Source organism: Triplophysa rosa, linkage group LG8 (genome assembly GCF_024868665.1).
Source record: "Triplophysa rosa linkage group LG8, Trosa_1v2, whole genome shotgun sequence".
Taxonomy (NCBI): Eukaryota; Metazoa; Chordata; class Actinopteri; order Cypriniformes; family Nemacheilidae; genus Triplophysa; species Triplophysa rosa.
This window is the reverse complement of record NC_079897.1, coordinates 9,762,201-9,788,756: the sequence shown is the minus strand read 5'-3', so window position 1 is coordinate 9,788,756 and position 26,556 is coordinate 9,762,201. Positions and strand designations below refer to the sequence as shown.

Genomic DNA, 26,556 nt, shown 5'->3' with positions numbered 1-26,556 from the left:
TCGAGTTCTCCTGCGGCAGACAGGTCTAGATCGGCGATAGCATTCAGGAACGATGTTTTCCAGGCCCAATAGTTTATTGGCTGGTCGTCGTATGCGGTTAGACCCGAAGTCACCAGGCTGCTACGAGCTAGGTATTTGATGAGATCTCCCGTGGACGTAGAATGGTCATAGCTAGCTCCATAAGGTGTCTTGTGAGCATGCGTGCGCGCAGGAGGTGAGGAGTCTGCTTTGACGTTCTGTTGCGAACGACTCCCACCACGCTGAAGAACTGGGGAAGAGTTAAGTGCTAGCTTATAGCTTTGTTGTTGGGGCACTCCGCTGATCCGAGGAGCTTGATGTGGCATAGTGTCTGCGGAAGCAGCGGCTTGATTTTGACTCTCACCGAGTGGGTGAGGCGTTGAGAAGATGGCATCATTAGGTTGAGAATGCGGAGGATTCCGCGTTGGCGAAGCACAGTCACTGCCTTTTCTGACTGATAAACCTCTGCTGCATAGGCTAGCTTGTACCGACACATAGGCGGCGACTCACTGGTCTTTGACCGATTGAGGAACCTGGTTGCTAGCCTTACTGCATACTTCAAACCCCATATCTTGAAGACCGGCCACGAGGGCATTCGCCTCTGCTACGGCAGCATCCTTTTCTTTTTCATCATTTAAAGCATCAAGATTAGCTTGAACACGAGCCTGCTCTACTTTAAGTTCGATTTCCTTCTGCGTGTGTGCTGCTCTAGCTTGCGCTGCTTCGGCCTTTGCCTTTGCCATGGCGACAGCCATACTAATCTTCGAGCTGGACGATGTACCAGATGAACGACTGCTTCTTGAACGCACAGTCTCCGACTGTATATCTTCGTTCCCTTTCCCACTGTTGCTTCGTTGTGACATTGTAACTCACTGCGTTGTCGATAACAGGAGAAGAAACTATTGCGTAGCTGACAGGGCGCTGTAACGTTAGCCACTTATCTCTTGATATTGAATTGCTCTGTAGGATGGCGATCCGTGTGACCCTCGTTTGCTGTGTCGACGTCTTTTCACTTTCATGGACTATGCTCCATTCAGCTTAAACACTCCCAAGAAACTCCAGGACACGGATGATTCACTTCCATAAAGTTTACTGGGCATATTGTGAAACTGCAATACAATACAAATGGGATATACATTGATATTAAATCCAAATACAAGTAACAGAAAACAGCACGGATTGTCTACACAGTGGTGATCTATATGATAAACACAATCCAGCTAGTAAACAATCGGCAGTAATAAACATGAAGCTAACTTAGCCACCCACTCTACCGTGATGAAAATAAACACTATCCTAATATGTATATATATATATAATATATAATTATATATATATAATACACGATAAGAAATACTCACAGACGTTGCTTCAACAAAAAAGGGAAGAGGAAAAAGCAAACGCTCGAGAAACGGATGGCTGGGAGAACTCGCACGCTGCTGCGACTGACTATCGCATAGCGATCGACTTCCGCATACGTGACGTGCGCAGGTACTACGTCACTAATAGTTACGAGGACAACAGATCACGCTGTACTGCTGGAACAAAATAAAATACCCTTTCTTTTCTGAAGCGGCACAACAGTAGTTTTGACTTAAACGGGCACTAAGTTACAACTTACGCACTACAAAATATTTTTGAGTTGCACCATTCAACTTAGTTGAAGCGTAATGTTATGTATAAACTAAATGGAAGCCTCCTATCAGGAATAACTGTAGGAATAAAATCGCATACTCGGAATAACGGAATAAGCTCGTTTCACTCGACATTCTTCAATGATTTACACACATGATAATGCTGACATTTACAGTCACTTACCTTTTAAAATAGAGAACATTATGTGATGACATTTAATTTTTGACTGCTCTAACACGAACCGTCCTAGCGCGCCTCCGTGTGTGTATATCTGCCTGTGTTGTGTACGTCAAAATGAAATAATCTTCTTTTTATTTAATTTGCGGTTGGCAGTAAAATGAAATCACCCATATTGCATGTAATTTATTATTGCATTAAGTAGGCTGTATTGTTTTAAACAGCATTTGTTTATTAAATTTACTTTTAAATATGTTATTCATGAAAGGTAGTATTCTATATACCGATTTTACCGTTATTATGTGAGGTAAAATAAGTTTAAATCAAGAATGTTTTGAAATTCACAACATTTCAACTCAACTTTTTCTCACGAATTTAAAGGCTGCTATTGGACTGATGAAGGTAAACGTCATATTATGCGACTACGCATTACTTTACGGAGAGTTTATGATAGCTACGTTCTGCCTTAAAACCAAATGGTGCAACCGAATAACATACAGATTACAGATTTAGTTACAAAATAGCTAGTAGTAATTACTAAGCCTCTAGTGTGGACTTTACGTTCACGTTTAAGAAAGAACTTACGAATGGCTGGTGCAACCCTACCCTGATCCTTCTGCTCGCGATGAACTTCCATGGTACACAGACAGTACACTGTCACGAAGCGAAGAGGTTAGCAGCTGTTCAGATAATACGCCCGTTTCACATGAAGTCACGCATCTTCCGTTCTGCCGCGAAGCAGTGTATCATTACTTCCGCTAGCACTCCAGTTCATAAGGTGGCGGTAATGCACCTATAAGCTGATTTGCCAACCGCCAGTAAAACTCAAGAAGAAGAAGTTACTTCCGCTAGCTCCTCAGAATGGAGTTTACCAAGTGGCTTGCACATCTGCCACAAATACGTCTAGATGATGTACAACGTCTTGCAGACAAATTTTCGCTAACGACAAGATCAAAGCTAGAGAAAGGATACAAATTCTTCGTTGAACAGTACCTGTTTCATTATGAAGGTAAGTGTTTTGTTTTCTTTTTGTGTTAGCGAAGGTGCTAGGATAAGTACTTGAATACGTGTTCTGTCAGTTTTTTTTCTCACTGTTGTTAAATTCCAGCGCGACGGCTTGTTGCAAGACGGATGTTATGATACACTGCTTTGCAAAAAGGTGGAAGTTAAGTGACGTCATTGTGAAAAGGGCGTATAGCGCTCCGACTGTTTGCGTCAGTGCGTCAGCGTATGACATATTAACGTGAGAGTAATGTTCTCGCGTTACTTTCAGTGCATACGCTAAATGATCTGCGCAGCACTGCGTAAACTCTGACACGCATCTTAAAACTGCTTCGTATAACAGAGGTGGCCATCCATCATTCAGGGGTAGCCGCTGCCACCCATGGCCACCATGTAGCTACGCCCCTGGGTAGTGCACTACATTAGCAGCGAAACGATTTTGTGTTTGATTAGAAATAAAAATGTGTAACGTCAATGCTAACGTAGGTCGCTGTGGATGAAAGGTACAATGCTTCAGCAGTTTAAGTTGAACCGGGATTGTGTTGGCAGGTGGTTGTAAAGTGTCATGTTTGTTTATCACAGTTTTGTTTTTAATTCATTTAACAGTTAACAATCAGTCCTCAGGGCGTCTTTGAATGTGTTATTAGAGTGTCATGAATGTGATGTTTGTATAAAGCAGCATTAACAGAAAAGAGAGTTTGTGTGCTAACAATCGATGTACTGAGATGTAACTCTCTCTCTCTCTCTCTCTCTCTCTCTCTCTCTCTCTCTCTCTCTCTCTCTCTCTCCTCTCTCTCTCTCTCTCTCTCTCTCTCTCTCTCTCTCTCTCTCTCTCTCTCTCTCTCTCTCTCTCTCTCTCTCTCTCTCTCTCTCTCTCTCTCTCTCTCTCTCTCTCTCTCTCTCTCTTCTCTCTCTTCTGAATATTGTCTCTCTCTCTCTCTCTCTCTCTCTCTCTCTCTCTCTCTCTCTCTCTCTCTCTGCGCACACACACTGTTCCGTGCATGTGTGTTTCAGACAGGTTGTCTGTACATGAGTGCCCCTTAGTGGCAGCACACATCAGCATACAGTATGTAGTACACATGATACAGTGAGAGACTTCTCTGTCTTGCAGGCCTTTTGAGCGTTCCTGGGCAGATCATTGGATGCCGGTGGATGTTTACATCGGTGGGAAGGAGCATGCTGTCATGCATCTGTACTATGCCCGCTTCCTCAGTCACTTCTGCAGAGATCAGGGCATGGTTTCACACAGGTGCAACATACACACATGTACACATCCATTGACTGCTCCATAGGACCAATAAGAAAAAAACATCTTTACATTGTGAAACATCTTTACATTTATTTATGTAACATCAGCATATTTATTTTCATCTGAAAATGTGTAGCATTAACAGTATTTTGTTAAGGAGTGAGGTGCTATCAATGTACAACGTTACGAATTTACAGATTGTTCATGCAAAAAACATGTATCTAGTCACTTCATTTTTATTCTTGTAAAAGCATCCGTAGTGACACCTGTACAAAATAACCCATGAATAGGATGTATTTCTCTTTATATCTCTTATTTCAGGGAGCCTTTCAAAAAGTTGCTGGTACAGGGTCTAATAAAAGGACAGACATTTAGGGTGGCAGAGACCGGCCAGTACCTAAAGAAAGATGACATTGATGTCACAGGTGCGTAGGGATGCTTGCATACAGTAAGAAGATTAGAAAGAACATTATGCATCTTATCAGGACTTACCAGTTCATTCTCTGTGGACGCTTATGTAGACAGGCTCATGAAGGGGATTGTGGGATTGTGATAAAGTGGAGTGAAGGTGTCAAGTATTGTTCAGAAGAAGCACAAATGACAAGTGGTATCCAACCGCTGTGAGAACAGTTACATCTGCTAATAGTGCTGGAGTTTCTGATGGCTTAACTGCTTCAATCATTACGTATTAATGTATCTTATTCCTTATTTAAGTAGATATAGCTATAAGCATTTTCATCTGAAAATAGATTCCCAGGTATGTTGCCAGGATGGCCACAAGTGAACTAACTTCCGTTTGATTTTACATTGCAGCTGGTCACTAAATAGATGCAGAAATTATATGATTATATGACCAGCTAAATACAGTACTACTTATTTTATCCGAAACCTACCTGTTATTCGACATTTTCCTTCACAGAATAAATAAAGTAAATAAGTATAACTGACTGCTGGAACTGAAACTTTCATAGGGTGATGCTGTATACTTGCCACTAGATGTCAGACTAAGAGTTTAAGAAACAAATTCTTTAAAAATAAAATATATGTAAAAAAATGTAGTAAAAAATATACATATCTATGTACAATCCACAATAGTTTGCCGCTTGTAAATGACATTTAGATCTACAATCATTGACACAACAAAAGTAAGGCAACATATGCCACAAAATGAGTGAAAATACAAAAGGAATTATTTTTTAAATGGATAATTTACTAAAGTTTAAGTTCATTTACTACAATTAAAAGTAAAAAAAATAAAAAAGTAGTAACTTTCCATTATATTATGATATAGTTCAAAAAATCTCTTGAATGAATGAATGACTTTCAAAGATGTAATGCCTTGCTATGTCTGCATATTTGATTGTATTATGCCTGGTGGCATGAAAATTCCTTTTTAACCTCTGGGAAAAGTTAAGAAAATCCTTGGTTATAAGGTTAAGGGTACCCTTAATGAAATACAGGTTTAAAGAAAAAAACATAAGGGTTCACCTAAGAAACCATAAAATGTGTCTACACCAAACGCGACCGGCGCGATGCAACAACAAAAGAAACTCAATAGAACCCATTATAATTTTACATTTGGTCCACACTGGATGCAGTGCGACGCGACAAACCCATTAAAACAAGCCATGTGTCGTGTCGCGTCCTGCCGGTGTACACAGTGTTAAGGCTGTCAATAAGTATTTAATTGCTAAAGGATTCCCTTAAGGCCTTACAACTGTTTTATCTTAAAATAAATTAAGGGCCCAAAACAGCTTCCTTAACTCAATGTTGTCATGTTAATTGAATAGGAGGAACTAGCAACGTGCATTTTTGGGGATGAAAATACTGCCCTGAAGAGTAATGACACGTGATTATTAAGAGAATATTGTTGTGATGTTATAGCACATTTGAAAGCTGTTTTTAATAGCTTTATCAAGTTTTGGTCCTTTGATGGTATACTTTTTTATTATTATTACTTCCTTTACTGTTGATATTAACTACTAATATTTTAGTAGATGTCATGTTCCAGTTGTGGTCCAATGATAGTCCTTTTCTATAGCGTAACGGTAGCAGTCGCTTTTTTTATTGGCGAGTTTTGACAGAAACTATCTCGAAATGCTTGATATAAACGCTCTGGGTAAGGGTGATGGTTATTAATAGCAGATTTTAATAACAAGTGTAAACAGAGCTTAAATGATTCAACACACACTCTTTCTGTCTTTGGCAGGTCCTGAGCCTGTTCAGAGGACCACCGGGAGCCGACTGCAGGTGACGTGGGAGAAGATGAGTAAATCTAAACTCAACGGGCTAGACCCACAAGAGGTGGTGCATAAGTATGGTCTCGACACCATGCGGCTGTACCTTCTGTACGCTGCTCCACCTGAGCAGGACATTTTATGGGATGTCAAGAGTGAGTAGTACTGACAGTATGCTAAAACCATTGTCAAACCAACCCAAAACCACCAAATCAATCAATCATGTCCTAAACATTTAAAATAATTTTGTACATTTAAATTATTTTGAAAACGCATCAGTATGAACAAGGTGCAAACCTGAATTTTTTAATAAAATCAAGTCTTGATGTGATTCAGTTACTATGTTGATGTGTGTGTTTGTGTAAAGCTGATGCTATCCCTGGGGTGTTGCGATGGCAGGCCCGTTTGTGGGGACTGGTCACCAAACTAAGAACTGCACGAGAGGGTCATGAGACGCCCAACCCGTCCGTTCTGAACAAGAGAGAGCGCACAGAAGCCAAGAAGATCTGGGAGAACAAAAACTACACTATCACACAGGTGAAACCATACACAACATTATTATTTCTGTTATGTTTTATAAATGCGTTTCTACGAAAGTTTGAGGCATGTGTTACGACCTTCTAGGGCCGATCGCAACATAAACTGAAATCCACACAAATGTAACCTTAGTAAAGAAATATTTTTATTGTATAATGAAACAAAAATAAAGAAGGGTTTCTATTCAGGAGTGGTCAAATGCCAAAATAATAAACAAAACCATTACTTTAATAAAGACCCAACTAAATAACCTAAACGTCTTAATTAACAGATAAACAAAAGAAACAAAAGACAATCAATTAACCTAACTCCCTAAACTCAAACAGAGGGAGAATAAATACATACAAATGAAGATGGCAACACACTCCCTACTTCCCTTAAATTAAAAACAATGACAAACCATCAAAACTAAAGAAAAAACAAAGTAAACGAATATCAAAGATTCTTAAACAAACATCTTAAATAAGAACTAAGAAGACATAACAGAATCAGAATTCAAAAGTCAAGTTTTTAAAGGAACACAACCAAAACTTGAGGTAAACCTAAAGAGAACCCAAATGGCCCAAAATGGACCCCTAGGAGTGTTTAAGGTTGCCCTTAAAAACAAAACCTGGACCGGAACAGTCCAATCAGGAACGCCATTCAAGTTGGTCACACCGCCACCTAGAGGGAGACAGACTAAAAAGAGAGAGAAAGAGAGAACCACTGGGCAATATCGCTGAATACATAACAGCATGTTAGAGAGACCATATACAGTATTATACCAAAGAGGGCTGTTTTGATTTGTTTGATTTATTTTCCCCTATGTTGACTTTTTGCCCATTAAAAATATTAATATTCAGTTCTACTTCTTTCTCTGACTCTTATCTTATGTACTGTAAAATTTAATTTAGATTTTTGCTGTTTCATCCTGTTACATAGCTTCCATTATGTAGAACACTCTTTACAATGAGGTTTTGTTTATAAACATTAATCGCATAAAGTAACAATGAGCATTATATTTTTACAGGATTTATTAATTTATGTTCAGGTTAGTCTATATCAATACAATTATTCATGTTAGTGTCAGTGTGCATTAAGTTATGTTAACAATTAAACTTGTTAAATTAAAATGTATAATACAGTATGTTTAACATTAAATACGATGAATAAATGCTGTATTGTTTGTTTGTTAGTATATGTTAACTAATGTAGTTAAAGCGGCCCTAACACACACGGTTTCTGCCAATCTCATATTAATCTTGAGTACCTACTGTATAGAGTAAGTATTGCATACTTCGTATCTCCGAAGAGTATTTAGTTTGATCACATTTATAAAAGATAGATACAGCTGTACAATTATTTCCGAAAGCATACGGGGCGTGCAGGGGGAGGGGTAGGCTGAACTAAAGCATGTGCGCACCCACTGCCAAACAAAAACAGACATCAGTTTCACTCACCGCATGCGGTTCATGTCAGGCATCTTTTAGCGCTGGGACGGCTCCATATACCAGTTTCAAACGATCTCGAAATCCAGCATTATATCCAACGTTTATATAACATTCATCACCCAAGTGCAGTCAACAAACAAACACCTGAACTTCGCGAACGTATGCTCTCTCTCTCTCTCTCTCTCTCCTGCACACAAGTGAAAGTGACGTCTGCGTATGCTCCTTCTCCTGCTCTCCTTGCTGCCGCATGATTTTCCGGGAGAATTGTCCAATAAAGGACTAAGAAAAATTGTTACAAAACAGTTTTATATGTTCGAAAAAAACTTTCCGAAACCTGTACGGTCGCTGGGGGTGTGTATCGAGCACAGAAATACTACGTAATACGCCCAACTCGTTTTTTGACAAGTTGACCATGTTAAGCATGAGAAGACAGCACGTTTAACTATGTAAAGAAGTCAGAATGCATGACACACCATTGCACCACCCCTTTAAGTAATGTTATCAAATGGAACCAGTTATAAGAACTGACAAAGAATGAATCATTTTTGTAATAAACAGTGTGCACTACAGGTCCTGTAACTATCCAGTGATGTTCATACAGGTCTAAAACGAAACGTGTAAATAAATGATGATAGTTTTTTTGGGTGAGCTTGAAGAGAAAGGGTGTGTACAGCGGGAAAGTTTTGGTAAATGTGGAGTGTGCTGTTGTAGCACAGTAGTCTCTCCAGAGGCTGAGATTGATTTTAGGCTGGTGAAAGGCCTGGGCTGTGGTTGATCCAATCCAAAGCCACTAAGCATTTGATCTTCTGCCGGGAAAAGCCTTTGTAATCAGCAGTGTCTTTTCTTTGGTCAGAGCCTCTCGGGGACAGATGTGCCCATTGTGTTGTGTTGTTGAGCCTGTTTTCCTAAACCAGATATTGACTTGAGCTATTCATAGGAAATTGATGGTCTATTTTCCACCACCAGCAGAAATCCAGTGTTTACACAAGGTCTAACACGAACACTTATTACCAACACCTCCATAATGCTTCGCCTTAGTAGACAGCATCCTGTAATTGAACCTTATTTGAAATGCTCCACTTAGGCGGCAAGTCCACACGCAACGCAGACTGTGATACTCTAATAACCATAAAAATGCCACACACAAATATTAGGTTGTCATTTCTTTAAATACTGAATGAAAAGTTTTTATTTTTCTATTTTTCGCATCCACCATTCATTCAGCAATGCATTCTGGGATTGTCTTATGTTTCGCTTGCCGTGTGGAATTGCCTTTGCATTGGGCATGTGCTTATAATGTGTTAAAATGCTGTCTAGGTAGGTCGCTTACTAGGATTTGGAAACAGCATCAGGCCAAAAACACACTTTAGGCAAGTTTATAGTTGATAGTTTATAGTGTGTTGGATTGGAGCTAAAGCAGATTATTTTGTTGACAGGTCACAGGTCATTTCACGAAGGACTTCCTGTTTAATGCCGCAATCTCTCGACTGATGGGCCTGACCAACACACTTTCAGTGAGTCTACTGTGATCATCTCTTCTGTTAACTGCCATATCATGAATACGTTGAACTTTTTGTTGTTGTTGCTTTCTCACAATAGCAAGCTTCATCTCGAGTAGTTCTGCACAGTGTGGAGTTTGAGGAGGCTTTGGCATCTCTCTGTATCATGGCTGCACCCATGTGTCCACACTTAGCATCTGAACTCTGGGCAGGTATGACAGTAGGGTCATCAACAAATCATTCCTGTAAACCTATAGTCATAATTTTTAATACCGTTTCAATGCACCCTCACGTCTTTTCCAATCTTGAATGTTTTTCTTCTAAAGAAACACAAAATAATCCTCACACAGCAGTTTTCCATACAACAAAAGTTTAAGGTTACAATGCCTAGGTGAATAAGAAGTGTCTTATTTGACAAAGTGAATGAATGATACAGCTCATATGAGTGGAATGCTGACCTTGAGGGAAACATGTCCATGTGGCATTTTATCTAATCCTGAAAGAGTCCACTACACCCTGCTAATGTAACAGATGTGAGCATGCAACGTTGCAAGTATCACATGTACCAAATCCCAGTGTGTTTCTCCTTATTGTTCTCTGTCATATCAGTTTCTCCACATTGTGTCTACTGTTCCTGGTAACTAAATGTTGGTGTGACCTGTTCCCTATTGTTATAAATACATTATGTTTTTTTTTATTGTTATAAATACATTATAGGGTTTTTTTGTTTAGTTCTTGTGCATTCCGCTGTATTTGACTAGCTGACATGAAAATGTTTTTTTTTTTTTTGTGAAACTTCTCTCATTCTGAGAGAACAATGCGCGCTGAACATATACATTTATAGACCACTTCAGAAGACGTAAACAAAGTTGGTCCAATGCTGGTCCAAAAGAACTTCCTGTTTCACTTTTTTAACACTACACATAATATACTGTATACAGCTGTGGAAAAAATTAACTACAGATTTACTATTTATAGGTATGTGTTTAGGTAAAATTATAATTTTTGTTGAATCCTGTAAACCAGTGGTTCTCAAACTTTTTCGTTGTAAGTTCCCCTTTGTGTTAAGTGCATCGCTTTGCGGCCCCCCATATAAAGACGTATAATCTTAAACTTAGAATTTTAATTAAACCAAAAACATTCAGTTATACGATGCTGGAACCTCAATTCGTTTGGTTGGTGGTGTCATTTTTCTGATGTTTGATTGCATAAAATCTATGATAAATTTCTATATTTCATAAAATTCCACAAAATCTGTGGCAGAATAGAAACAATATTTTTATTTGAAATTTGGTATAAATATTGCTAGTAGTTTACAGCAGTGGTTCTCAAACTGGGGGCCGTGGCCCCCTGGGGGTCCCAAGATGGATCCAGGGGGCCACGGCCCCCAGTTTGAGAACCACTGCTGTAAACTACTAGCAATATTTATACCAAATTTCAAATAAAAATATTGTTTCTATTTGCATTTCTTTGAAAAACAGTAATATTTGTATTTGTGTTTAGGAATAGTTCAAAAATTCTTTTTTGTGATCATCTCGATTTTTATCACAGTTTTCATGTGTCTTGTCATGCTGTCAGTCTCTCACATTTGCTGTTTGATTTTGTTGAAATTTAACAAACACTGGACTGGAATGGCCACAATACATTTAGAAATGCTGATTTGAAATGAAAATTTGGAATGGTCTCTTAATTTTTTTTCCGCGGCTGTATATACGATTTTAAAATAATCGTAATAAAGTAAAACCCAAAAAGTGTTTACATCTTGCAAAGTGGTATATATAGTAATCATGCTATTTGGTGTGGCTTTTACTCAAACACACAACACAATGTAGAAAGCAAGCCATTTAGAATTCAAGGGGCCAAGATCCAGCTGTTTTAACCAAAGAATCTTATTGATACTACCCTTTTGGATAATCAAACTAACAGTGGTTATACTACAGTAGTTGCAGTAAAGCTATAGTAGTAGAGAGATTATGATTTATGAACAACAACGATTATGTTGGTAAAAAGTCCTTTTGGATGAAAGTGACAAATTGTAAGCTGGGTGAAGAGTCATGGAAAAAGCTAGCTATGGGAAAAACAAAGGAAACTTGCCACTGTAGTCCACTCCATCACATCCCGCTATTGTCACACACATACACATGCAGAAAGTATATGTGTGTCTCTCTTGAGGCGAAATGTGAAATGGACACATCCTCACGCTCTGATAACAAACTGATAGATGGTGACCAGAAGACACAGGATCTGTGTGTGTGTAAAAGTTGTTTTCATGAAACAAAAGTAACTTTTCGAGAAACATAATAAACACAAAGTAGTCTGTATGTTATTCTGGGTTATATTTTCCAAGTGTAGTAATACTTTTGGGTGCTATGAGGAAGAATCTGAACGTCATTGTTTTGGGCCTACTGTTTGAATATTTCACCTTTGCTATAGGTTGCACATCAAATATTGGGCATATTTTGGACGTTAATGATATTTCATTGGTTGTGTATTGTTAACATGTCTAACACACACACTGTACACGCTGTGGACAAGCGGAAACGTACATCCTTCCTGAAGACCTTGTTTGGGGTCATACACAGGTTTCTAGATTTACAGTAACTTAAGAGTAGGAATTTGACCATTGGATGTCTGTTTGTGTGCTAGATCAATCAGTCTTAAGTATAATGGTGTTAAACTAACATTTCTATGTGCAGGTTTGTCTCAGGTGAGGAATCCTTTAGGTAACGTGCAGTCTGGGAAGGGAAATGTCCTTCAGCAGCCGTGGCCTGGTGTCGACCCAGAGTACCTTCAAACCCCTGACACGCTTCAGGTTTCTGTACGGGTATGTCTCACACACAAAAAACTACTGCCACAAACTCCTCAAAAAGTTATTAAATCAGACACAATGTCTCTGCTTTTCAAACAATTTAAGAGAATGAAATTCAGAGCTCTCAGTTTCTCAGGTTTTTTAACTTTGTAAAATTGTACACTGTTTTGGTAGCAAATGCGAGTGGTGCTTTCCCATGCAAAAATGGCCACCATGATGCTTCGGGTGTTCTAGGTGGTGGTTTGGGTCTGCCCAAATGTAAAGAGGACATGGCATGAAGACACAACGTCTCGTTCCCTCCATCAGGGAACGGAGGTTACAGTCGTAACTGAGACGTTCCCCTTCAGTCGGTCTCTCGATGTTGTGTTGAGAGACAGACTCGGGACCAATCTTTACATGCCACAGCACTGAGCCGTATCACGACCTCAAGCAGAGCGACACTGACTAGACTAGCGAGTCACAAGTGAGCGCTACTGCGAGACGTAATCTTCCAGTGGGATCAGTACTTAGTAGCATAACCTGAGAGGCTCGTACCGACGGCCATCATGGACGGTGGCATTCGTCTCTATTAACGAGACGCCGCCCGGCGCCGTAAGGAACACTGGGGAAACACTGCTCTCGTGGAGACACCAACATGGTCTCACCGGTGGGAAGAACAACTTTAAAAAATGCGCCAGCCCGAGTAGGGGGTACAGAACCCAGGTGGGGTAACCCACTGGAGGGGAGGTCACAGGTTCACTGACAGGGGAACCAAGAGTGAGGAATTCAACATACGGGACGACCCTGTAGGGGAGTCACTACGTATGGGGCAACAGTCCGAGTATAGGGGTCCACCTGAGCAGGGGCGACTCTACCAGTACTGGACTTGGTTACAACAGACCGCTCCGCCACAATTGCCAATGCTTAGTGATGGATGGAATGCCTGTACTTCGCCCTAAGGGGGGAAGTAGGGAGGCTAAAATGGCGTGCTAGACTCGCCTGTAGAGGGGAGAAAGCGCTTTCGCAGGCATACGCCCAACCCAGTTGCCAACCTCACACGCCGGTAGCGTTTAAGACACGGGCTGACACTGGTTCCACGCGGAGGTTGTAAAACCTTGCGAAGGTACTGGGCGTAGCCCAACCCGCAGCACTACATCTGCCAGAGAGGCACCCTGAGCCAGTGCCCACGAGGAGGCCATACCCTGGGTGGAGTGGGCTCTCACTGCAAGCGAGCACGGGTGATCTTGGGACCGGTATGCCAAAGCAATGGCATCTTTGATCCAGTGCACCAATCTCTGTTTGGAGACAGCCCTACCCTTGTGCTGTCCCCCAAAACAGACAAAGAGCTGCTCAGAGCTTTTAAGGCTTTGCGTGTGGTCCAAGTAGAGGCGCAGTGCGTGTACTGGACACAACTCGTTGGAGGTTGGGTCTTCCTCCCCAGAGGGGAGCGCCTGCAGGTTCACCACCTGGTCCCGAAAGGGAGTGGTAGGAACCTTGGGCACGTAGCCTGGCCGGGGTCTCAGGATAACGTGAGACCTACCGGGCCCGAATTCTAGGCACCTATGAGACACGGAGAACGCCTGGAGGTCCCCCACCCTCTTGATGGAAGCGAGCGCCAGCTTGGAAAAGCTAATTGTACCTCTCCTCAGCAAGCTACACAAATTGAGGTATCATTAATATAACCCAGCGATGAACAATACTCGTCATGTCTTTGCAAACACCATAAATTACAATTTGCAAATTATATAAAAAACATAGTGTTTGTTTGCAGAATATTCAGGCTCAGCACACAATGTTTTTTGGGAAAGTGACCAAAGGGAAAGTAGCTCTAACTAAAGGCCTCTATTTCATTATAGACACTCTGTAATTTGTGTTTGTAGGAGTGTGTGTGTGAAGCGCTTGGCCTCTGAATTACTCATGATGGGTAAACAGTTATTACAGGCTTAAATCTTCTGTGCGCCCGACTCACTGCAAAGGACTTGTGTGTGCCCTCATGCTTCTGCATGTGTGTGCATGTACATGTGTCTTGAGGCACGAGGACCAGTTTAGACCACTAGCATAGCACTAACATAATCTTTCATTTCTTATGTACACAAACTCCTACACAGTTTTTTATTGGAGTATTTGTGGTCAGGAGTCTTCTATATCAAAGTCAAGAGCTCTGGATGTTTCTTGCGCTTTGTTGTTAATCACATACTGCACTCCAGGGTTGAGTTCAGCCTCTGCTACCCAGAATGCTTTGCTCCACCCACTCTTTTCTGAGTCTCAAACTGGCAGCATTCTGGTGAGGTGGCTTACCACAGCTGCAGTATTTTGGGGAATCCCCTGCTTTGTGGGGGTGAATGAACTACTTTGGGAGTCATAATTATAGGGTTGAGTTTCTCCCATGGTTTGGTCCAACAATCTGGACGCAGACGCTATGGGACAGATGTTAACAGTTTCGCACAAAAAAACACACAACTACCGACAGATGCAGAAGCAAAGTATCTACCCTCAATGGATACAAGGGTTTGTTTGGCCTTCTCTGAAACACTATAACTACAGCTTTAAAGACTAAAGGGACAGCTAATCCATAGCGATAAACTTTTGATTCCCCTGCGGCACACACACACACAAAAACTATTTTTGAAGGGCGACACCAAAGTATCATTTTTTAATGGTTGCTAACATTTTAGCTAACATGCTATCGTAAATGCTGTTTAACACATCACATGCTAAAATATATAGGATATAAGAATGTGAGGTGCTTGTTACACACATAAAGTTTATTGTATAAATAAACAAATACAGTTACCACATGAGCAAGCAAGTGTAATCATTGATAAAGCATATCATTTTATTCTTACGACAGAAATTAAGATGTTTTTAAAATACTTTAAAATATTTGAGAACTCATTGATAAAGCATATCATTTTATTCTTACGACAGAAATTAAGATGTTCTTAAAATATTTGAAAATATTTGAGAACTTTTTAAGAAATGTTTGAGAATCACACTTACAAACTTCCTATCTTAAGAACAATCTTATATTTTGTCTTAAGAACAGTTTTGCGAATCCGGCCCCAGAATATTACAGAGACTTGGTGGTGGGCCTTTTGTGTATGGCCAGTAAGCCACCACCAAAATCAAACAACCAACAAAGTTAAAACCATTCAGAAAGCTTTAGCAACTTGCATTAAAAACAGTTCTGAATGGGAAAAAAAGTCCTTGTTTTGCACAATTCAGACCCGACTGAAATCTCACCCTCAAATTATAATTCATTATTATAAGCTTACCATTGTGTATTAGGGTAATGTGAGAAGACGTGTTGTTTATTTGTAACCAAAAAGTTATGGATTGCAGGTTTATTTAACATGTTTAACAGGTAGAAATGGTTGTTTTGATATTTAAAAAAAAATTGTATTGAACATTTCAGCTGTGTTCACTCTTCTTTCTGTGTTCCCCCTAGATCAATAACAAGGTGTGTGGAAGTGTTTCTGTACCTTGTGAGGTGGCCCAGGATGCACAGAAGGTTCAGAAACTGGTACTGGAAAGTCCTTTGGGCATTCGCCTTCTATCTGACCGCATCATTAAGAAGGCTATCCTCTCCCCAAGAACTGCCCTTATTAACTTCCTCGTGGATGAATGAAACAACAAATAGGGGTTTTGTGAGCAGAATGAACCAAAGAATCTGATATCCATGTAGCCACCCAAGAACAACAGATTCATTTGAAAAGGGAACAAATAAGGACATGTTGTTCTGGATTATTTATGTTTTAGATTTTTTCTGTAAATTGTGGACTGCTTCTATAATCATTTCTAATAATATGAAAAAGACAATGCAACTGCTCTTTGCTGTTAAATAAAGAGTATTTTAGCTGGTTTTAGGTTGTTGGGATACCCATCCGAGCATCATTCATCACCTCATTTCATCCAGCTCCTCCTCTTAGCTCTTGTCACCTCAAATTCCAGAACAGGGTCAAGTGTTGTGTACCGAGCTATTTCTGAACACCCGGTTTTAGCCTGGCATTAAAACACCTCTAACCGACCTGCATTGCTGCCTGAAAAGGAGATATGTAGACCATGCTGTGCTTTCAGACAACAGTCAGGTTCCTGCTGGGTCTTATATTACATCTGACCTCATCAAACCTTCATTTAGGTGACTCACTCTATCCTTTATGAATGTATGTCACTATATCAGCTAGCAAAATAAACTACTGTATAAGTGTACTATTCGGCTAAATAGTGGTTGTGTTGTCCAAAAATAAATAGCTAAGCACCCAGGTTAGAGAACCTACACACTACTTCATGTTGTGTACTTACAATGAAGTGTTCACATACTGTGTTAGCAGTGCAAAGGTTGTGGGTTTGTTACCCAGGGAGCACATGCACCACTGTGAACCTGAAAGCACTGTTGGATAAGTGTAACTGCAAAAAGCATAAAGGTAAATTTAATGTAAAGTGTATGGCGGTTTAAAGGGATACTTCACCCAAAAGGAAAATTCTGTCATCATTTACTCATCTTCGAGTTGTTGCAAATCTCTATAAATTTCTTTGTTCTGATGAACACAGAAAAATATATTTGGAAGAATGTTTATAACCAGACAGATTTTGCCCCCCATTGACTACCATAGTAGGAAAAAATGCAATGGTAGTCAAAAGTGTCCCAGAACTGTTTGCTGTCCTACATTCTTCAAAATGTCTTCATTTGCATTCAACAGAACAACAAAAAACGATAAAATAATTTTTCCTACTATCGGAGTCAATGGGGGGCAAGATCTGTTTGGTTATAAGCTTTCTTCCGATTATCTTTCTCTGTGTTTATCAGAACAAAGAAATTGATACAGATTTGGTACAACTCGAAGGTGAGTAAAGGATGACAGAATTTTAATTTTTGGGTGAAGTATCCCTTTAATGGTGCATTCTTGGGTTCAAAAATCAAGCATCTTAAAGGCGGGGTGTCCGATTTCTCTTAGCCGTTGTTGATGTTCAAATTACCAAAACAAACACACCCCTACCCCCATCTGTCGCTTTCGTCAGCGCTCAGCTCGGCTAATGTCCATCCTGTGCACTGTGCACCTTACTGCTGATTGGCGGCAATGTTGTTTTGGTACTCGGCCCGACTCAGTTGTCTAAAGCGTAATTCTGAAAAATTGGTTACCCCCCCTTTAAGTTAGGCTACATTTTTAGTTGGTGTTTGTGGAAATAAGATATTATGTCAGTCAGTACTGCAATATTTGTGTGAACACAACAATTTTAAGCATGTGTGTGGGGGTGAGTAGAATGTGATTCATGAATTTATCATTAACACCATGATTAGAGGCTTCATAACAGCACTAATCACTTTTGAGCCAAAAACAAATGCAACTTAAAGGGATAGTTGACCCCAAAATGAAAATTCTGTCATGAATTTCTCACTCTCTAGTTGTTTCAAATCTGTATAAATTTATAACAGATGAGGGCGTTGAGGCAGACGCGAAGCGAAGTGCCTTAAACCCCTTTAGCTGATATAAAATGCACTGTAAACCCAATGCTTTGCGGAGCTTATTGCTTTTGTGAAATGGTTATTCCATATGCGTAGCAAGGTTTCATTAAAAATATATATATTTAAGGTATGTAAGAATGCTGTTTGGGGTATTTTATAATGGCTTAGAACTCAGCTCAGCCAATCGGAATCAAGGACCAGAACTGACCGTTTTATAAAACATTGTTTATCATATCTCTTGTGTTCAACAGAACAAAAAATAAAGTATTTCTCCTACTATGGTAGTCAGCAATTATAACTATGTAAATAATACTTTTTTCCAAATGGTACTAATAGTGGATTCCAAGAATCTGCATTAATTTATGTAGTGTATTGGGCTAAACAAAAATATACGGTAGTTCTGTTTGCAGCATGGGTGTAATGCTGACCCATTTAATGTCTTGACAGCCCAACCCAATGACATAAACTGCAATGACTTGACGCCTCACTAAATGCCAATGGACTGTTGCTGTATGAGTTGAGTGCTTGACCTTACCCGAAAGCTGTAGATTTTGTTTCTAAGCACTTCAGTGAACAATGTTTAGAACTGGCACAAAAGTAGCCTCCCTTTAAGGCTGTTGATCCTGCAGAGACACTAAATCCTAGATCACAGTACATCTATTGTTTGAGTATGTTCTTTGCCATGCTACTCAGTGACCACACATAATTCAGTCATGAAAGCGATCCCCTCCACTGTCCCTTATGAAAGCCTTGCGTGAGTGACTCACTAATAGAATTCACTAATAGAACTCACTAATTCCCGCATTCCTCAAAAGTGATGACCTTACATGAAGGTTATTCCACATGGGTATGATTTCTGCATGTCATTACTTTTTTGTCATAGCTGTTGTGTAATTTACCACAAAGAAGCAGTGGGAAAAGCGTGTCACTCTTCGGCTCCTGAATATGTTGTTGTGAAAGAGAAATATTATAATGATTTGCTTATGTTTTGGGGTTTCACAACAGAACAACTCTGGTTGGGGCTGATCAACAAGTTCCCATCTCAGTTTAAATTAAAGCTGTCAAATAGCCTGTATGTATACAATGTTTGATTATTGCCATATGTGTTATAGATACCCGTTCGATACTTGCATTGTGTGAAATGAAATCTCAACCACGTGGCAGTAGGCTATAGTCCTCGAATATTCAAATAGCCTACACTAACCTCAAAGAGACTTATCTTGGTTATTATTATTTGTCAAGCGGTCGCTTGTGTCGTTTTCCGCGAACTCGTGAGTGCAAGTGCACAGCTGGTCGCGAGCACTCGTCCGTCTCGCGCTTCTTCATTCATAGCGGGAGTGCGCGCGAGCGTGAGTATCACAGAGGCGGGAGTCGCGCGCTTCGTCAGTGCTGACTGCTGAGGAAAGAGTTTGTTGAAGTAGTAGTTTTAACTCGCTCTCGTTCTGTTGAGAAGTTTTTAGATTTCGTTTAACTCGAATTTACATTTTGTTCGGTCAGGCGGAGTATTTTTGGGCTTTGGCTCTTTTAGTGGATTAAATCTGTACCGTGTTATGTTTACACTGTGGAAACGTATACTCTTCGGTCGGGTTTTGAGTGATTTTCACCTGTGAAAGCAACGAATAAGAGTTGAGAAGAACAGTTTGCACTCTGGCATGTTTTATCCGACTTTAGTTCTGATGAAGAAGACGTTTTAAAACATTTATTCTGGGATTTTTTGTTAACTTGGTTCCTGTTGCAAACATGGATAAATACGATGATTTGGGACTTGAGGCGAGTAAATTCATCGAGGATTTAAACATGTATGAAGCGTCGAGGGACGGCTTGTTTCGCGTGAGGAGAGATGCGGAAAATAACCCCGATTTCGAGGAAACCAGGAAAGTTTTTGCCTCTAAAATGGCTAAAATACACATGCAAAAGCAGCAAGAGGAGATGGCAAAGAACAGTTTGGCAGCAAGGCTCAATGGAAGTCATGCGAAAGTGTCGGAAAACACCAAAGACAGACCACCCATCAGTAACGTTAGTTTTAGACAGGGCAGTGTCAGTGAAGCAGCAGCCAAACCACCCATCATGTCTGGACCCATGACTGTCAATGCCAGTGTGAATCCATATATCTTTCATGAAGGACAGAAACATAATCCGGTCAGTCTACATGATGGAGCCAGCACGAGGGGTTATGTGAACAGTTATGACACTAAGGAGACTGGGAATGCTTATAACCCAATACCAGTGTCAGCTCGGGCAGCCGCCTCTACCAGCCCTCCTGGCACATGGAAGGCTGGTAACACTTCTCAGACTCCATCATCCCCTCCTGCCAGCAGTTCAGTGACTCTGAATCCTCAATCCTTTGCCAAATCTGTAAAGTCTCTTTCCCAGTCACCCACGGGAACCTACAGGGCTCCAGGAGACACACATAATCAGCCTCAACAAACCAGCCCTGGTCATTGCCAGCCCGTCTCTGCTCAGTGGTCTGCCAGTGGACCGACTCAGAATGGGGTACCCCATAACACTGGCATGTCAACACCCTCACCTGCCCAGGTGACCCCACCTTCACTGTTCCCTGTGGGGAAGCAAGCTGAGACACCCCAACTCAAGAACATTGCTCCCACGTCGTCTTCTCCTGTAGTGTCTGCCCTTGATGACTGCTCTAGCCCCTCTCGGGCACTCAAACTGCCATGCCAGAGCCTCCATGTACAAGCAGATCAGGGGCCATCTGTGGCTGAAATAAAATTAGAAGCTCTGACTGAACGCCTGGAAAAGGAGATGGACGTTCTGCCAAATGCTGAGCACTTTGGTAAGCACAATGTGATCACTGCCAGTGTGTTTTTCTATTTTTTTTTCACATCTGGAAACTGTATTTAACAGCTTGCTGATTGAAAAACCCTCTGACTGTTTCCATTTGACCTTCTCTCTGTATGTGTGTTTGACTCTTGCCACAGTGAACTGTATGTGAGTGTGTGAAAGAACTATATAGATCCCTGCTTCTTGTGACTTCCCAGACTTTTCCTTTCCAGAAGCTATTTCTAGGCCAGCATTCTCATCTGTGGTTGATTTGTTTTTGTCATCACTTTAGCTAAATCACTAAGGGCACTGTTAGTTGCATTTTTATTATTGCATTATGCTCAATAAGATCTGGGGGAATGTATGGGAGATTAACTTTTTTGACTAATGCTCTTTTGATGTCTAACGTTTTTATTTTAATGCTTGAATTGTTAAAGCAATCTATACTCACTTCCATTTGGCTTTACTTCAGACCTGCAAACTAAAAGATCTGCAAGGCTATATAACAGGTGCCTATTGTCAAGCCTGTTGTCTGAATGTTGTTGGTAAAATCCAAAGATCCAAGCAAGATAACAGTGAGTGCACCCATCTGAATACACAGTACCTTTATCCATCACAACCTTGTTTCATTTGTGTTAACCATGCCAAATAACCTGGCTAACAGTAACACAGTGGCTCTTAAGTGGACTACTAATAAAACAAAACTGGAGGACAACATGGGTGGTCTATGCATGTAAGAAAACAAACGACAAAAATACAGTTGAGGGAGGAAGCACTAAGCATGAAAACATCAACAGAATCACTTTAGGACCTATTTACGAGCATGTGTTTCTAAACTAGTTCAGCATGCTGGCTTAGCTGGCTAACAGAAAATGCTGTCAAATGTTGACATTTGTTGTTGCTTGTTTACTTGATAGTGTACGTATATAATGATGTTGCATTCTAAGTTTGAAAAACAATCATGTCTGCAAAATGAATCACAATTAAATCTGTACTAATTGGAGAGGAGTATGAGTAATATCTACACATAGGCCCAGTTTCACAGACAAGGCTTAGCTTAAGCCAGGACATTGCCTTAGTCTCTTTTATTGAAATGCCTTACATTGGGTTCACACCAAACATGATTTGCGTGAGTTAGTTACATACAAAGTCAATGCAAAGACGTGAATAGATGCAAACTCGAAAGCGCGCCAAATTGCTTCTTCCGTGCAAGTTGAAAAATTTCAACTTGAGCGAGAAATTCGCACGGAGAGCTCATTGACACCTACTGATTGACTGGTCCGGACGTGTGAAGACACTCCCCGTCGTGTGATGTTTTTCGCATCACGCGAAAATAACGAAGTTTTCCTGCGAGTAATAAAGAGCGTGGAACGCAATTGTTCTCGTTTTGTGTGAACACAGCATTAGATAAAAATATTACTGGTGTGCATCTTGAGAAAATTGACAATACGATAGCAATGACATATTTTAAGATATGTCAGGGCAATTTATTTTCAGTTAGTCTTTACTTTCATTGTAGTCTGGGACTAGTCTTAAGCCTTGTATGTGAAACCAGGCAATATTACGCTAGTTGTGAATTAGGGTAGCAGCGTGGAATTGTTCACAGTGGCCACTGCCATCTGCACTTGCTGTTCTCATTAGGGCTGTCACGATTATTAAATAATCGTCTCATCGGGATTGTTTGGCTTCATCACGATGGTTTGAGATCATCGCAATTATTGCACATCTCTATAGAAGACACTAGGGGGAGCTTTAGTGCCTGCATATTACATATTTTAGTGTATTTATTGTAACTAAAGCATTGTAATACTTGTAAAATGTACCACCACAACACAATAAAAACTAAAGCATATACCATAAAAATAACCTGCAGTACAATTTAATATTAGTTATGATAATCTCAGTGTGAAAACCAGTCTACCAAAATTTCATTAACATATAAGTAAAATTTTATTGTAATCTTGTAAGTAGGGATGTAACGATTCACCGTGAGCCGGTTGAAAATCGGTTGTAATGAGCAACGATTCAAATCGGTTGAGGCTTGAACTGAATCGCGATACATTTTTTGAACAGCAGGGGCCGCTATTTTCACTGCAAATCTAAACGTGGATGCTGATATTTCTTAAATGCAAAAAAATCCAAGAAAAGCACATACAGTATTAGTTTGTTTATATTAAAGAGACTTTTTCTATTATTAATTTGTTATAAAATTGCAGTTTAGTTTTGTTATTTGAAATAAAACATTATTTTATTATACAAAGAAACGTGAAGCATTTAAGAAATAATGCAAGGGAAGTTGTTCATTTCTAATTTGTTTCAACTCATTTTTAAAATAAATCGTGAGTAAATCGTGAATAAATCGCATCGTGAGATCAGAATCGTGACTCGCATCGCATCGTGAGCTGAGTGAATCGTTACATCCCTACTTGCAAGTGAGAAAAAAACAGACTAGAAGCATTTCTATGACCGATAGCATTTTAATGGTGGCTTCAATTCACACCTGATCAATTTACAAGTATTTGGCGGTTGTATTATTGACAGGTAAAAGCGTAAACCTTAAATATATGATAAACCAATATTTACCGATGTTTTCCAAGAAAAAAAAACATTTATTACAGTGAGGGAAATAAGTATTTGATCCCCTGCTGATTTTGTAAGTTTGCCTACTTACAAACAAATGAAGGGTCTATAATTTTTATGGTGGGTTTATTTTAACTGATAGACACAGAATATTAAAAAAAATCAGGGGAAAAAAATGTTATATAAAGGTTATAAATTGATTTGCATTTCAGTCAGTGAAATAAGTATTTGATCCCCAAGCAAAACATAACTTTGTACTTTGTGGAGAAACCCTTGTTGGCAAGCACAGAGGTCAGACATTTCTGATAGTTGGTCACCAGGTTTGCACATGTGTCCGGATACATTTAGTCCACTCCTCTGTCAATCTTTAAGGTTTCTTGGCTGTCGCTCAGCAAATTGGAGTTTTAGCCTCCTTCTACGGCTGCAACTAACGATTATTTTGATAATCAATTAGTTGGAGGCGATTATTTTTTCGATTAATCGGATAAAATGTAATTACATCTTTTGCTTATAATAAGTAAATCCGATATGGGAAAAGTATACACAACTGAACTCATTAGCCTTCTCCCAAAATGTTGTGAATGTCTCCATAATTAACACACCTGGTGAGTTGATTCAGTGTGTCATATTAGAAGCAACTGACAATAGTCTCTCCCAAATGTGGGAGCGAGGGGAGGGTCGGCCAAGGAAATCATTTTTTTGTGCCATGAAAAGTGAGATATTTGTCATTCAAATGTAGTGAAGTACAGTAAAAAGTAAACAGAAAAAGTAATACTTAAGTACAAATACTCAAAAAGTGTACTTAAGTACAGTACTCAAGTAAATGTATTTCGTTACCCACCTCTGAACTAAATAAACCACCAAATCAGGGTATTTAGCCTAATATGTACTTTGCAAAGTGCAAACGCCACAAATTGGGTTTTACTAATATAATCTTTAATTTTGTCATTTAAAACACCTCTCCCTTTAAACTTTAAAACTGCGCAGCTTGAAGAGATGCATGCAGAACACGTCGGACTTTAAAACTGCGCACCTTGCGCTGCACGGAGAGACGCATCCACGGAGAGACACGTGTGACTTTATAACTGCGTACCTCGTGCTGCACGGAGAGACACGTCTGACTTTAAAACTGCGTACCTCGTGCTGCACGGAGAGACACGTGTGACTTTAAAACTGCGCACCTCGCGCTGCACGGAAAGACACGTGTGACTTTCAAACTGCGCACCTTGCGCTGCACTGGGAGATGCATGCACGGAGAGACACGTGTGACTTTCAAACTGCGCACCTCGCGCTGCACAGAGAGAAGCATGCACCGAGAGACACGTCTGACTTTAAAACTGCGCAACTTGTGCCACACGGAGACGCATCCACGGAGAGACACGTCTGACTTTCAAACTGCGCACCTCGTGCAGCACGGAGAGACACGTGTGACTTTAAAATTGCGCATCTCACGCTGCACGAAGAGACGCATCCACGGAGAACCACATGTGACATTTAAAACTGCACAGCTCATGCTGCACGGAGAGACGCATCTAAAACAGTAATTTTAAAAGGTAAGAAGACGCGCTTGATTTGTAACTGCGCAGCTCGCAAGTGACGTCACAGACCAACTAATCGATAATGAAATTCGTTGACAACGAATTTCATTATCGATTATTATCGATTTCATCGATTAGTTGTTGCAGCCCTACCTCCTTCACAGAGGTTCTATAGGACTAGGGTCTAGAGACTGGCTAGGACATTTAATGTGCTTCTCCTTAAGCCACTCTTTGGTTGTCTTGGCAATATGTTTTGCGTCTTTGTCATGTTAAAGGCTCATCCATGACCCATCTTCAGTGACCTAGTTAAGGGGAGGAGGTTCTCGTCCAAGATTTTACGGTACATGGGCCCGTCCCTCAGCCCCTCAAAGCGGTGAAGTCATCCTGTATACCTGTAGCAGAGAAAAAGCCCTAAAGCAAAATGTTTCCAACACTGTGCTTCTCTGTAGAAATGATGTTCTTGGGATCATAGTCAGCATTTCTCTCCCTCCAAACACAGGAGTCCATTTTGGTCTCACAGCAGTTCCAGCACTTTCGCCAAAGCCTTTTCTGAATCATTTTTATGTTCATTGTCAAACTTAAGATGAGCCAGGCGGGCCTTCTTGGGCAGGAGGACCTTGCGGGTGCTTCAGGATTTCAGTCTATTGTGGCATAGCGTGTTACCAATGTTTTGCTTGCTAACTGTGTTCCCAACTGTCTTGAAATCATTAACAGGCTTCTTCCGTGTAGTTCTGGGCTGATCTTTTAACATTTCTCATGATCATCTTTACCCCATTGGGGAAATCTTGCAGGGAGCTCCAGAACAAGGGCATTTGATAGTTATTTTGTATATCTTCTATTTCCAAATAATCACACCAACAGTTGTCTCCTTCTCACCAAGCTTCTGTCTGTAGCCTAGTCAAGGTTTGTGCAGGTCTACAATCTTGTCGCTGACATCCTTTAAAACCTATTTGGTCTGGACCATGGTGGTGGAGAGGTTGAACTGGAAGATACAGATTCTGTTGGGAGGCATCTTTTACAGGTGCTGGTCATATAATTAGAATATCATCAAAAAGTTGATTTCACTAATTCCATTCGAAAAGTGAAACTTGTATATTATATTCATTCATTACACACAGACTGATATATTTCAAATGTTTATTTCTTTTAATTTGATGATTATAACTGACAACTAATGAAAATCCCAAATTCAGTATCTCAGAAAATTAGAATATTACTTAAGACCAATACAAAGAAAGGATTTTTAGAAATCTTGGCCAACTGAAAAGTATGAACATGAAAAGTATGAGCATGTACAGCACTCAATACTTAGTTGGGGCTCCTTTTGCCTGAATTACTGCAGCAATGCGGCGTGGCATGGAGTCGATCAGTCTGTGGCACTGCTCAGGTGTTATGAGAGGCCAGGTTGCTCTGATAGTGGCCTTCAGCTCTTCTGCATTGTTGGGTCTGGCATATCGCATCTTCCTCTTCACAATACCCCATAGATTTTCTATGGGGTTAAGGTCAGGCGAGTTTGCTGGCCAATTAAGAACAGGGATACCATGGTCCTTAAACCAGGTACTGGTAGCTTTGGCACTGTGTGCAGGTGCCAAGTCCTGTTGGAAAATGAAATCTGCATCTCCAT

General features: G+C 40.3%; 2 protein-coding genes across 4 annotated transcripts in view; both read left to right on the top strand.

The window, feature by feature from the left end:
* lars2 (leucyl-tRNA synthetase 2, mitochondrial) overlaps nt 1-17,087 on the top strand; it is a 98,616-nt gene extending 81,529 nt beyond the window's left edge. Inside the window, exons 14-21 of one of the 2 annotated variants that reach the window (XM_057339875.1) lie at nt 3,944-4,081; nt 4,403-4,506; nt 6,291-6,473; nt 6,686-6,855; nt 9,722-9,799; nt 9,885-9,996; nt 12,481-12,608; nt 16,021-17,087. In XM_057339875.1, the coding sequence (XP_057195858.1) occupies nt 3,944-4,081; nt 4,403-4,506; nt 6,291-6,473; nt 6,686-6,855; nt 9,722-9,799; nt 9,885-9,996; nt 12,481-12,608; nt 16,021-16,200 (1,093 nt within the window). In that variant the 3' untranslated portion in view covers nt 16,201-17,087. The remainder of the gene's footprint in view (nt 1-3,943; nt 4,082-4,402; nt 4,507-6,290; nt 6,474-6,685; nt 6,856-9,721; nt 9,800-9,884; nt 9,997-12,480; nt 12,609-16,020) is intronic. The other variant, XM_057339874.1, reaches the window with a different exon arrangement.
* Nucleotides 17,088-19,366: 2,279 nt separating this feature from the next.
* LOC130558315 (LIM domain-containing protein 1-like) overlaps nt 19,367-26,556 on the top strand; it is a 32,573-nt gene continuing 25,383 nt past the window's right edge. For both annotated transcript variants that reach the window (XM_057340668.1, XM_057340667.1), the window contains exon 1: nt 19,367-20,827. In XM_057340668.1, the coding sequence (XP_057196651.1) occupies nt 19,777-20,827 (1,051 nt within the window). In that variant the 5' untranslated portion in view covers nt 19,367-19,776. The remainder of the gene's footprint in view (nt 20,828-26,556) is intronic.